This window comes from Sturnus vulgaris, chromosome 4 (genome assembly GCF_052056855.1).
Source record: "Sturnus vulgaris isolate bStuVul1 chromosome 4, bStuVul1.hap1, whole genome shotgun sequence".
NCBI classification, from domain to species: Eukaryota; Metazoa; Chordata; class Aves; order Passeriformes; family Sturnidae; genus Sturnus; species Sturnus vulgaris.
In genome coordinates this window covers 50,537,289-50,551,013 of record NC_142246.1, presented here as the reverse complement: position 1 = coordinate 50,551,013, position 13,725 = coordinate 50,537,289, and the positions used below count along the sequence as shown (strand labels likewise).

At 45.5% G+C, this 13,725-nt stretch overlaps 1 protein-coding gene across 2 annotated transcripts; it reads left to right on the top strand.

Annotated features, from left to right (window-relative positions):
• The first annotated feature begins 2,529 nt into the window (after window positions 1-2,529).
• Window positions 2,530-12,179, top strand: LOC148224018 (uncharacterized). Of its 2 annotated transcripts, XM_088164445.1 has the most exons (5): window positions 2,530-3,192; window positions 8,488-8,629; window positions 8,784-8,829; window positions 10,371-10,457; window positions 11,547-12,179. In XM_088164445.1, the coding sequence occupies exons 1-5, from the start codon at window positions 2,983-2,985 to the stop codon at window positions 11,641-11,643; spliced, it is 582 nt and encodes a 193-aa protein (XP_088020571.1). In that variant the 5' UTR covers window positions 2,530-2,982; the 3' UTR covers window positions 11,644-12,179. The 2 variants fall into 2 exon arrangements, with proteins under 2 accessions (XP_088020571.1, XP_088020572.1); XM_088164446.1 differs by lacking the exon at window positions 10,371-10,457.
• Window positions 12,180-13,725: the final 1,546 nt, after the last annotated feature.

Below are 13,725 nucleotides of genomic sequence, written 5' to 3'. Positions count from 1 at the left end.
AAATAGGCTTTTACCAGCTATGGAAAATTCGTTATACCAGTTTATTTGCCTAAGAAAGCAACCTGGAAAACATGAAAAAGAAATGGGAAGAAAATTTTCCTGAAGATGGCTTTTTTCATGTTTTCAAACAAAATGCTCCCTTGCAGGAGCTGAAAATGGTTCTACACAACTTATGTGAAAATGAAAGGAAAAAAGTAATACCATCTGCCTTTGGAATTCTGGAGAGAAAATTCTCTGGGGGGCTTGCCCTTTCCTTGCCAAAGTCATTTAAAGTAGAAATGATCCAACTCTTCTTAGGTGGTAGAAGGCAGCTACTACAGCTGTAATTTCTTCCTCATTGGGTAAATTGGGTTTTGTAGATAAGGTTTTGTACCACACCTGGCTTGTGACACAGACAGCCTAGCCCTCACTGAATAGCACGTAATTAATAATAACATGTTTTCATTTTTAGTCATCTGCAACAAAGAACTGCAAGCTCCAGGGCCTGTTTTATACTGAGAAATTACCAGTTTCACAGAGTGAGTCGAGGTGTCAGCACAAATTCCACTGGATTCTATACTTTTTGGCATGGCCTCAGTGGCCATGGGGGACCCTCACCACCAAGAAGACCAGATGGAGGGGGAAAATGAGACCTTGTCAGGACCCCTGGAAGGGTGATACATTTCTACCTAACCCCTGTCATTCTCTCCCTGTCCCCTGACCCCCCATGCACACTTCTTTTTCTATTCCTTCCTTCCTTCCTTGAATCCTTCCTTCCTTGAATCCTTCCTTCCTTTACTATCAAATAAAATGTATCAGTTTTTTGACACCAGCATCTAACCTTACTTGGTTTTAATCACATTTCTGGGTGTATTTCAAACCTTTCTGTGTTTGATCTGCTTTATTCACAGACACTTCGTTTCCTCTGCTCTTCTGTGTTTAAACCAGATCGTAATTTTTCTCTCTAGTTTAAAATAAAAAAACAGCAGTAGAAAGTCACACTGCCCCTAAGGTTGCCGTTTCAGCCCTCATGGCAGCAGCAGCAGCAGGCAGCAATCCTAAGACCAGGACAGCACCAGAACCCTCACAGACCACACCAAAAAGGTAGGGCTGACATGTACAGTCTGCAGAGGGACAGGCAGGGGTTTTGGGGTGAGGGTTATACTCCAGGAGTTCGGGGTTACAGGACACAGCAGTAGGTCTGGGTACAGATAGGACAGAGTAGTTGGGGACCAGATCAGAGTCCAGGCTCCAGAGCCAGGGGTCAAAAGCCAGGGGACAATGGTAAGGGCTGAAGGGTAAGGGTCAAGGATTGGGGGGTCAAGGGTTACAAATGAGAGTGCAAAGATTGGGGGTCAGGGTTCCAAGGTCCTAGGTTGTGGGTCAAAAATCAGGGGTCATAGATCAAAGGGTCACTGTAAAAAGGTCAGGGGTCACAGGTCAAAGATCAAAGGTCATGGGTCTAGGGTCAGAGGTCAAGGTCAAAAGGTCAAGCAGGGTTGGGGACTGCAGGTTACATACCAGGAGTTTGGTGTTACAGGAGATGGTAGTAGATCTGGGTACAGACAGGGCAGAGTAGTTAGGGACCAGGCTAGAGTCCAGTGCCAGGGTAAGGGTCAAGGATCAAAGGTGAGGGGTCATAGGTCAAAGGTTGTAGGTCAAGGGGGGTAATTGTTACCAGCATACCTTTACAAACAACAGTAAAATTAACTCAGGAATTCACTTCTGCCTAAACTTGGGATTATATAAGCTAAGGGCATCTCATTCCCAAGAACCTCCCAGAGAGGTTGGTTTTGTTTTACTTTTAAATTTATCTTTAAATTTCAGTAATTGTACCTAAAGAAGAAAATAATTTTAAAAAGGCAAGAAGGTAAGTAGACTCTTAAGTAAGTAAGTAAGTAAGAAGGTGAGGTCCTTCTTTCATCTCTTCTTTACTGTTTGCTGCAGTGAAGGGCCTTTTGTACTGGACTTGCTTTGGAAATTTCCAAGGCTCCTTAATGCAGAGGTTTGCACTTGGAGGCATTTGATCTTGCAGTATGACTATTACTGCCCAATTAAATTTGATATACTGTGAAAATGAGTCACACTGACCAGGGCTATAAAGATGACTCTTCAACTGTAAAGGGGCTGTGATTGATCAAATGAAATTGTCCCAATGGTGGCAGCATAACATAAGAAATAAAATATGAAAATATTAAGGGTTTCCTCTTCAGTAAGGCTTTTTAGGCTGAGTCATCATCACCAAAGAGGTATTCTTGTTCTCTGGGGGTGGGGTTGCTGTTAAAATCAAAGCACAGCACTAATCGCTGTAAAATTTGAAAGAAAAACATTTTAATTTTTGCAGTCAGGAGACCAGGCAAAGTCAGCATTTCACACGAGATGGACCTTGCCTAGCTGCAAGGTTAAGGTCCTCTGCTAGGACTTCAGAGCAGGAAAGATAACATGCATTAGGGATCTTGTGTTAAAAAGGGATTTTTTTTCTTTAAAAAAAATTAGCACGTGAAATTCACTAGATGAAGTTACTGCAGATGAATAGAGGCATAATTATACAACTATAAAATGATTGACTTTACCAAGTGAGCTCTTTTCTAGCTTAAGAAACCCCTCCCATCCTGTCAAATTTTGTGGGGGGGTTGTATGTCCTGATAACTTTCAATTATACATCATTGCATCTTTTCTAATTTTCTCACATGGGCCTGCACAGTCTTGCATTTATGTCCCAAATCCATGCATGTAAAAAGCAGAAAAAATGTAAACAAGTTGTCAAATACAATGATTTAATGGTGAGGCCTTGCAACACCTGGGAGCAGTCTGAAAGAAGAGAAATAAATATTCAGCACAGGGAGAGTTAAACATTGGTGGCTTGAAAGGCTTTTGTCAGGACCATCTCTTCTGTGATTCTTCAAAGGGATCTGTATCCATCCCTCTTATCTTAGTGAAGCAGCTGGGCTACTGCTGCCATAAATCAGGAGCAAAATGAAGAGATGATGATGGGTAAGAGTTATGGCAGGGTGGTGGTGGTGCCTGGTGAGAGGGAGAGAGGAACTTAAAACAAGGTGCTCAGACTTCCTGCGGGAGGCAGAGATGGAGGACACGAAGCCTGCAGCGCGGTGGCGACAGCAGGGAAGGAGCAGAGCTGATACCTGTGGGGCAAATCCTTCTCTGGAGGGTGGGAACCCCCACCCCCCAAGCTTGGCATGGAGCAGCTGGGAGGTAAGAGTGGGGATGGGCTCAGGGTGGGAGTGCTGGCAGCAGGTGTTATGTCACACTCTGCCTCTGAAAGTCTCTGGTGCCAGAGTGGGTCAAAGCCACAGAAGCTGCGTGCACACAACAGCCTCTCCAACTGCAAGGCTTGCAATGCCTTTCTCAGCTTGGGGAGTAGAGGCTTTTGCTAGCACACAGTAGTATTGCATCTTCAAATGCAGTGATTATGGATGGAATTTTTAGGCATTCCTCTTGGTCATCATTTTGATCCTGTTCACCTGGCTTTGGCACATGGGTGATGGTGCAATCAAGATGCTGAAGCTGTTGTATAGGAACTGGGTTGCATATGCATATATAAATGCATATGCACAGCCTGATTTGTCTCTCTCACTGCCTGGTTCCTCAGCAGAGCCCCAACAACAGCACTGGGCTTCCCCATGTTTTAGAGGAGCACCAAGGATGCAGGGTTCAAAACATGCAAAGTAGTTTCTGACGAGTCACCATAGAAAAGGGTGTGATGAGCAACTGAGCTACCCAAGACTACAAAGGTTGTTTCAGGGCAGTCATCTGCTTCACATCTCTGCGTGTGGCAATGCAACAGGCTCCCCATGTTCCTTCCTGCATTTGAGGTGGACTAATACTTGCCCAGCTGGGGTCCCTGAGGAGCTCTTGGTCTCAGGGACTGTTGGTGCCTTTAGTCCCTCGTGCTGGCTGTGAGCGCAAGGGGCTGCAGAAAGAAGCCCAGGGGACTCGTATCTCCTTCCTTCATCCCTTCTCCAGGCAGACCTTACTTCAAAGTGACCCCCGTCCACCAGCAGCTGCACCTCTCCTCTCTTGGTCTTGGAGACACTTAAAATAGCACACAATTTACCTGAACTCAGATGTAACCACAGTGGAGGACAAAGGAGTATTTTTGCTAATGTCTGTGCTTTTAGTACTAGCTGTATGCTTGTAAATGCCTTTTCAGACGTTGATGGGCAGTCAAGCAACAGCTGTTTGTGGTACTGTTATGAATGATGTTCTATTTTTCTCAATTTATCAAGCAACAAGATTAAATTTAATAGTAAGTTTTTAATAGTAACAAAATGAATACAATCAAAGTATTGGAGATGACAATTAAAGTATTGGAGATGAAACAATCAAAGTGCATATATTTAAGAATATACAAAATTTGGCAGTAAGTAATTTAGTATAATTGAGGTTCGTATAAAGCATAAGCAAAACCGACCGGGGAGGGGCCCCCCTCCGACCGGGGATACGGGGAGTGGTTCGCCATTCCTCACGTATCAAAGCATCCAGGCTAACAATCCCACTTATATACTGTAGGCTACAGAAGTTTCTAGAAAGCTCCTCCTAGTTTCTATTCCTAAGATCTACGTAACTATACTGCACGGCGCATGCTCTACTAATGGGTTAGGGGGTCTCTTATCCTTTTAAGGGTCTTATTTCCGGTGAAGGCCCATCATCATCATCAGTGACCGAGGTGTGACCTGCAGGTAGCGCAGGCGCCCTGTGTGACTGAGCAGATGTTTTCCATAACATGACTTTAATTAAGTCCCATGCTTGTGATCATTCCATTTTTGACAGCTTCAAGGTTGAAGCTGTATTTCTAGATGCCGCTTATCAGACCTTCGTCCTTCGACTATTCTTATCTGACTTTCTTCCAACCTCCTTCTTCGACTCCCAACATCTGGGAGATGTCTTTTATCCTGTCTCACCCATCTCCCCCTTCTCACTCTGTAACAATTGTCTTCTATTGATCTAAATACAATTTTGTTAATATAGTTACAACTTAATTAGCACGAATCACATTTATCACAGTACCATTTCTGGAGCTGGGATCAGTGCACTCCAGCACTTTGTGCACCTGCCTTTGTCATGAATAGGTCTCCTTTTTTCTCGATGTTTAGGAAAAGAAAATAGAAAAAAACCCACACAAACACAAACCTCCCCAAACAAACAAACAAACAAGCAAATCAGATTAGGCATGCCCAGTGATCAACTTCTAAAGGAACTCATGTGAAATGTGAACTTGCCATACGTATCTGTGCCTATACAACTGCAAAAAGCTGAAGGCCTCCCCTCAAGAAACAGCGTGGGACAAAATGCAAACATCCAGAGGTTCCTGTGCCTCCTTCCTCAGAGAAGCCAGGCACATCTTTGCAATAGTGAGGGTGGAGGCTTCCAGCAGGGCATGGCTGATCATTATGGACATTGTTGTGGAAAGGTGGTGTCCCACAGAGAGCATATGTGCCAGGGTGTACCCTCAGGGCACTGGTGCATGGTCACAGAGGTTTCCCCTGTGAACTTGCTTCTGACCATATGCTTTCCCCTTTCACTTACTTGGTCATTTGTTTGCTGTTGCATGTATTAGATGCACCAGATTTGCAATAGAAACAGCTCCTCCAAAACCTTACATTTCCTACTCCTTTCCTGAGGCTTCAGGCAACCTATCATGGAGCACAAAGAAGACACCACAGCTGTAAGCATCTTGCAGGTCACAGATCTGCACCTATAAAAGCACTGCCACTGCCTCTTGCAGTATGGTGTGCCCTATCCCCTGCAGCCACATGAAACATTCCCTGACATGATCCAGGCCCAGGCACTGCAACAGTGACAAAATAGCACAGTACAAGCCCATAGCCACTGTGTGAAACCAGACTCCTGCTCATCAGCTTTTGCACTGCTTCAGGAACACTGTCCTACACTTTACCATGGATCTGTACTCAGCTTTGCCTGAGCTGGACCTTTAACATCAGCCACATCTCCAGCAAGAGGCACTTCTTACCAGGAGTATAATTTCCTCCTCTTAAATAAGATCAAAAGCATTCAACAATAACCAGTTTGATCTATGACTTGCATTTCCTCTTGGACTTGCCATTGGCTTACAGGGATTTACATACCCATCAGCACTTTCAGAACAGCACCACACAGACTGAACGGGTGAGTGTTTGTCCAAGTTTCCTACATCCCTAAACTTATCAGTCAAAAAATCAAATGTTGGGGGCCTTTCCATGTCATTATAGCTCACCTATTTTATCTATTTAGCCTAATTAGCTAACTAGGCTCATTTAGTCCTCAGCATTCACTAGTCCCAATTAGAAATGAGCCCAAACCAGGACCTGGGTCCCAATTAGGAGATAACAAGCTCTTGGCAATCTGCTACCTCCAGCAATTTCTGCAGCTGATCCTGTTGTGTGGGAGTGCAGGAGACCCCATGAAACAGCAAGGAATTACAAACCCACATCACCTCTGTGCTCAAGCTCTAAAGACAACTGAGCAGCAGATTAGGATCTAAATGTATCATTTGCTTTGCTGTGGTCTGCATATATCTTGAGCACTGTACCCTCTTCCTCTGCCCCCCCCAAAAGTGAAGAAAGAGTAGGTTTTTGCACCTGTCTGTATCAGTTGCATCAAACCATCCATAGTGGCCAGAGGAGCCCCTGACTATCAAAGCTCTTATATCTCCTTGTCCTTTGCAGCTGCTTCTTGTCCCCTTGGCTCATTCGGAACATGACATGGTGATGAACGCACACACATGCTGTAGCCATTATGCAAGAAATTATGCCCAGATGAAAAAGTGAGCTTGTTCTACAACAGCTGTGGTCAACTGGACAGACCTTGGGGCTTGCTTCTAACTTGGCTGTTAAAAAGGGCCACTTGTGTCAGCTCTGCTTCTGCATGCACAAGGGAGGGACAGTGGCATGCAGAGCGCCTGCAGTCATTTCAGCATGTCCCCATGAACATCAGCTCCGAGAGTGCATCACCGTTTCACCAAAGCTGAAGGATGTGGTATTAGTGGTCTCCTGCAGATCCCACACCCTCAACATGGTTTCTTTCAGCACAGAGTGGCACAGAGAGACTGATCAGCACTTGCCTCCTTTGTGTTTTCAAAAAGCTGGGTCTTCCACTCAGGACTATACGTGGTCCATCTTCCCCTGTGGTAGGGAAGCGTTTTGCCTTCTGCAGGGCTGGCACCCCCAGCGAGACATGCTGCATTCCCCTCCAGGGAGGCAAAGGGCTTCTGGTAACCTATGAAGGCAGGAGGCTCCACATGGCCTTCCTACAGCCTTTTCCTAAGTATGTTCTTCTTCCCCCAGCCAGGAACATCTGACTCTGCCAAGATGTGGATGCATAAGTTGCCAGCTCCTCTCACTGGAAGCTAATAGCTAGCTCACTGAACAAAGAAAATCCAATTTGGCACCAAAAAAAGCAAACAGTATTATTCTGGTCTCTCATATTTTTTTCCTGCTGGTGCAGTTCATCAGACTTTTCACTGACTTATACCTTGGATGCAAGAAGGGTTTCTGACTCAAGGTTATTCTCCTGTCAGGTGTAGGCATGTCCTTCCTGTAACACAGAATGAAAGGGTTTATGAGCTGTGGATGCTCAAAAGGAGAGAGACATGGAGCTCCTGGAGCAGGTCCAGTGCAAGGCAATGAAGATGACTAAGGGATGACGACAGGCTGAGGGAGCTGGGCCTGTTCAGCCTCAAGAAGAGAGGAATTCATTGATAATTACAAGTGTCTGAAGGAAGGATGTCAGGAGGATAGAGCCAGGCACTTCTCACTGGTGCCAAGCAATAGACACGAGGCAATGGATAGAAACTGATGCACAGGAAGTTCCACCTGAACATGAGGAAGAACTTTACTGTGCTGGTGACTGAACACTAGAACAGATTGCCCAGAGAGGCTGTGGGGTCTTCCTCCCTGGAAATATCCAAGAACTGTCTGGATGCAATCCTGTGCAATGTGGTCTAGGATGACCCTGCTTGAGCAGGGAGGTTGGACCAGATGAGCCACTGTGGTCCCTTCCAGCCCTGACCCATTTTGTGATCATGTGAGTGTTCACATCTGTATGACAATAACGTGGGCAGTGGTGGGCCACAGGACCCCGGGTGCCTGGAGAATGAGGCTCCTTCTATCAAGTGTTTTTGATGAATGTTTCTAAAAGCTTGATGGCACCTTAGGGTTTCTTTTTTTCCCCTTTTCTTCAAGAGAACCACTAGAGAATTAAATTACTGTAGTTTCCTTTGCTGTAGCAGAGCTTAAAGGGGAAATTAACTCGGGAGCTCATACACTGCTCACTGAATTCAGCAGGGCCTTTTCTGTCAGCTTCAATGGAAGTTCTGGAACTGGCTCTCTATCAAAGGTGACTTTGATTTTCTGCAGTTGTGTGGCCTTTCCTCCCATTTCTCTATGGGGAATGGCTTTGGGAATCTTCAGAGTTCAGATGAAATATTTGCTGTAGCTAGCCCTCAGCTTATTTTCTTCCTTGCATCATGACTGTTCCTCTCTTTTACAGCTGGCAGCTGTAATCACCGCTGGCCTCCTCCTGCTCTATATCCCACTGTGCTATGAGGATTTCCATTTCCATGTGGCTCATATGTATGCTCGCCTGGGGTACCCCAATGCACAGCACATCCTGGGACAGAGGTATTTGCAAGGTAATGTTTCTCCAGTCTGTGGCTAATTTGCTGTCAGAGTGTGCATGCTTATAAACCAGAACCACAAATGTGGCTTTTTGGTACCAACTCACTGCTGGATTTTGGACACTGTATTTTATAACCTGTCTGTGACTTTGCTTTGTCTCACACCCAGGAGCTGGAGTGGAAAAAAATGAGGACATGGCTATGCACTGGTTCAGGTGAGGAACAAAAATCCCCCAAGAAATTCCTGCCATAGGAAATTGGCTTCTTCTGGGGAAAGGCTACACGTGGTATGGGAGGAGGAAAAAGCTGGCAGTGCTTTGGGGAGAAACCTGCACTGAGCTGTCCTGTGCTGGTGGGAAGGATGTCCACAGGTGGCAGCAGGGACAGTGGGAGTTCCTGACTTCTCACTGTGGGTTGCATTATGGTTTGCTCCACTTTTCCCACCTGCTATTGCTATTTTTTTTTTAGTCAGTGGGAAGAAAGGAGGTATCTTGACAATGAGAGTGCAGAGGGATGCTGGTGCTGTTGTATGGCTTTTTGGGGAGGTTTGAGCTGCAAGTGGGCAGCAGGAAGAATACACAGGTGCAGGAGGGGAGTGAGCCAGGAGCTGCTGAGGCAATGGGAAATCAAGTTACAGCAGGGTATTATTTTCCTGCTCTCAGCACACCCTCCTAAGGGGTTCCTGTCATGTGAGCAACGCAGCCATGCCTGTGTGTGCATTTGCTGTGGTACCATAGTAGTTACACCTCTGGTGGGAGCCTGGGCTGCATCCCCTGAAATCCTTCCATTCTTGATGAGAAATGGGAAGGACTAAAGACAGGGAAATTTACTGTGTTACCCAAAAAACAGAGGGAGAGGAGTAGGCATGTTGGATGGTATCTCTGCCTGCTCAAGGCATAGAACAGCATCAAGCTGCAGGACTTTTAGGGTTGAAAGAACTATACCTGTGACAGAAGGAGATGTAAACCAAGGAGGAATCATTAAATATATCCATACCTAGAGAAATGCTGAAGCCTTCATGTTTTTCTGAATAAGGATGTTTCCCAAATCAAGGCCTGAAATTTCAAAGGAGTCACATTTCAAAAAGTGAATTATACATAACTTTTCCCTTATTATCTCTGTCCTGGTTTAATCTCAGCTAGCAACTAAATACTGTGCAGCTGCTCACTAGTTTCTCCCCTCCTCTCCTGCTCCTGTGGGATGGGGATGAGAACTAAAAAAAGGTAAAATCTGTGAGTTAAGAGCAGTGTGATAATTATAGTAAGGTAAAACATAACAATAGTAATAAAAAAGAGGAATAAACCCCAAGAAATAGAAGGGATGCCCAACACAATTGCTCATCACACTCTGACTGATGCCCAGCATGTCCCTGATGAGCAATTGGCAGCTCCTGACCAACCTCCCCGGTTTATACACTGACCATGACATGCTCCATGGGATGGAATATCCCTTTGGCACGTTCAGGTGTGCTGTTCTGGCCATGCTCCCTCCCAGCTTCTTGTGCACCTGCTCCAGAGCATGGGAAACGGAAAAATCCTGGATTTAGGGTAAGCACTGCTCAGCAACTACCAAAGTATCAGTGTGTTACCAACATTATTCTCATACTGAATCCAAAGCACAGCACTGTACCAGCTGCTTGGAAGAAAAGTGGCTCTCAGCCAAAACCAACTTACCTTGCTTGAAAACATTCAAACTCTGGTTTTCTTCTTCTGTACTTCTCTTACCATTTTCTGTGCTTGTCTCTTCCTGGCTGTAGGCAGGCTGCGGGGCAGGGCCACCCCCACTCCTCCTTCAACCTGGCAGTGGGGACACTCAGAAACATGACTGTGGCACTTGAAGAAGGGTAACCTGAGATAATCCTCTTCCTTCCCATTACTGCTTCATTCCCAGCTCCTCTTGGGGATGGGGGAGGAACCTGGTTCTGTAGGTACTCCATGCACAGAGCCACTCCAGCATTTCTAATGCCCTCTTTTCGTATTGTTAGTAATGCAGCCCTACCTGCAGCAGAGAAATGGAAAAACACAGTTCGTCCAATGATATTTTAAAAATTAGGCATCACAGTACCTAAAATGCTTGTGATCTGATTCCATATGTTTTTCCATGATGATTTCCCAATGAAGGCAAGGGACAAAACCTGTACTGGTAGAGAAAGAGCTATTGAAGTGACATGTGAATTTTCTGCTATAAAAACCTGTCTTTCTCTTTTAAGGGAGTTCCCTTTTCACTCTCCTTCCATCTAGTGGGGTAAATGAGAAGCTTCCTGTTGACTGCCTGGGGGTTGGGTTGAAACTGCCCAGGATGAGTTTCTCCCCCTGATGTGCATGTGCACATTGCACACCAGTGTTCCCAGCAAGGCCCACTGATAAAGAAAACTTGCCTTGTGCTTTGTGCAGTCACTGTGGCAACTTGTCCTAGGGCTAAGTGAAGCTGAGGAAACTGATCCCATCACAGTGAAACCCAGCCCTTTTTTGATTTCGTGTATTGTTTCATTTTGATTATTTTCATTTGCTTCAAGCCTGAAAATTAAAATTAAGGTTGGGGAGAGCAGCTGTATGCTAAACGAGGCTAAAAAAAGCATTGTTTGGACAAACCTTGTGATATGAAGCCAGTGCATTTAGTTTCAGTCTCCACTGCATATTGCATGATCAGACTTGCATATTGGGTGGTATTTCAAGAAAGCCATTTCTCCAAAGCCATTCTCCTTCAACTAAGATGAGAAAATCACCAAACCTAGAACATATGTGTTCAGACCACAGGAAAAAGCAGAAGGAAAGTTAGATAATTTTCTGAATAGGGGAGAGTTAACTTTACAGATGCTTTCATATTCTGTAGCTGTGTTCCTGTTATAAAAGCCTGTGTAATTAAAATTTAGCTGGGAATGAATTTAGGACTTCCTCCTAGATTTTCTTGATGAAGGTTTCATGTCCTTCAGGGAAGTGGAGAAATTCCTCAGTGTGGCAGCAGCCCACAGGCTCCGAGAAGCTCAGCAACTTTTGGAAAACATCTTCAAGAGCAGAAACCTTCCCTGAGTGACTGCTGCAACACTGGTGCTTGTCCAACCTTGCCACCTTCTGCACTCAGCAATCCCACTTTCTCCTTGCTGGGTGTCTAGTCTTCAGGAATTTGAATCATTCACTGGACATTACATTTGCTTTGTGCTGCATGTCCATGGTCAGGTCTATAGCAGTCATGTGCTGCTGCTCCTTCTCCATTTGCTTCCTGGCTTGCCACTTCTGAAGACATCTGGAAAGGTGAGGTGGAGGAGATCAATAGCCTTCAAGGTTATACTGATGATGAGCATATGAATATTTTTGAAAAAACTCCCATCATTGTTGCACCAAATCATCTGCTAATGCTAAGTTAGATCCAAATATTGATCTGGGCTTGGTGCAGTGTTGCTTGCATGTCTGTGCCACTTTTCATGCTCTGCTTAGGCATTGCAATAACTGATCACGACTAAGACTTTATCACTATAAATCAGCATGACATGTATGCATGATCCATTTGTACTGGAAATGACAGTGATTTAATAGAAAATATAAATGATGCTCTCACTTAAAAGCTATTGTTCCTTATCAACATTACTGTTGTCATGCCAGTTCTGGGGAAAAGTCATTCAATTTAATGGAAACTGCCTTCATTTCAGGGTGGTCTCAGTTTAAAACCACAGTGAGCAATTGCATTTCACGGGAAGTGCATTCACTAAGCAAAGACCCGCAGAGTTTTGCTAGCAGTAAAATGGTTTCCCAGGGCTTTTCTTGGTGTGCAGTGTTTCCCCTCTTCCTACCATGATTATTCAGCTCACTTGTTGCATGACACAAGGTCCTGCACTTCCCCTGGGTGCCTGAGGCCACACTGGTGAGCCTGAGAACAAGGGGCTGCCACTGAGGGAACAAATGGGACAGCAAGCTCATGGTGGGGTCCAAGCTTTGGTTTCTGGGAATTGCTATTGAGCCGTGACTCATAGGCAGAGGTGAGAAGGATTTTATCCAGGCTCCCGTTTTCCTGTCCCCTCTTGGATGTCAGCCTCAGTATCTTTCTAGGGTGATCCTGGCAACAACTGGGGGGCATCCCACAGACACAGCATGCCAACACCCACACAGTAGAGACTGGTGGAGGCTGTGTGGTGGCCACACATTAAGGAAGGGATGGCTGGGCTTTGCCTCTTCTCCACCTGGCTGTCCCCAGGTTGGGCTCCTCAGAGCCAGCTCTGTAGCCTGCTCCCAACAAGAGAGGACAGAGAGGAGACCTGTGGCCTGTCTGTGCTGCCTCTCTCAGTTCGTCTCTGTCAGTATGGTGCACACCAATGCTCTCTGGTGCAGTGCAGCTGCCTGCTCCCCCCACTCGTCTCCTTTCTCTTTCCCTTCTGTGCTCTCTCCCACACAGCCCTTTATTAAATCTGGTACCACAAACTGCACAGCACAGCAGAGCTCCAGGTGAGTTTTTTCCTTTCCTACTCAAGCAGAAAAACAAGACGCCATTTGCCAGCCTTCCTTAGCAGACATCTGTCTTTCAAACCAAGACACCACTGAAACCCAGAACCAGTGTGTGCTGCCACTCCTCTACCCCCAAAATCATCCTCCTTGTTTTCTCCATCCTCCCTAACGGCAGCAGCCAATGTCAGAAGGACATCGAAGCATGGCTGCAGAGAGCCATATCCTGCCAGCCAATGATGGCGAAACTCATGTACCTTTCACACTTTTCCTATTGCCACTGGGTCCAGGATGATGCTGTTAGTGGCCCAGATATGACATAAGCTCAGTGAGCTAAGGTGTACTTACCTGGGTAGGTAAGGAGCAAATACACTGAGGTGAACAGGGTCATTGCATTTCACAGTGTGCTGGATTGCCCCTGCCAGGATGCCAGACACTCATCAAAGCCATTCTCTCACTCCCCTCTGCAACTGGACTGGGGAGAGAAAATATAGCAAAAGGTTCATGAGTTGAGATAAGGACTGGGAGACATCACTCATCAAATACTGTCACAAGCAAAACAGACTGAACTTGGGGATATTAATTGAATTTACTGCTAAAAAAACCCAGAGCAGAATGATTAAAAAGAAAATAAATTTTAAAACAAACTTCTTCCTCATCCCTCCCTCCTTCCCTGGC

Excerpts from the sequence above, each read along its gene's own strand:
- LOC148224018 (XM_088164445.1), top strand. The coding sequence starts at position 2,983 with ATGGCAGGGTGGTGGTGGTGCCTGGTGAGAGGGAGAGAGGAACTTAAA. Across the intron at positions 3,193-8,487 it reads TGGCATGGAGCAGCTGGGAG|CTGGCAGCTGTAATCACCGC; the intron begins GTAAGAGTGGGG and ends TCTCTTTTACAG. Across the intron at positions 10,458-11,546 it reads ACTGTGGCACTTGAAGAAGG|GGAAGTGGAGAAATTCCTCA; the intron begins GTAACCTGAGAT and ends CATGTCCTTCAG.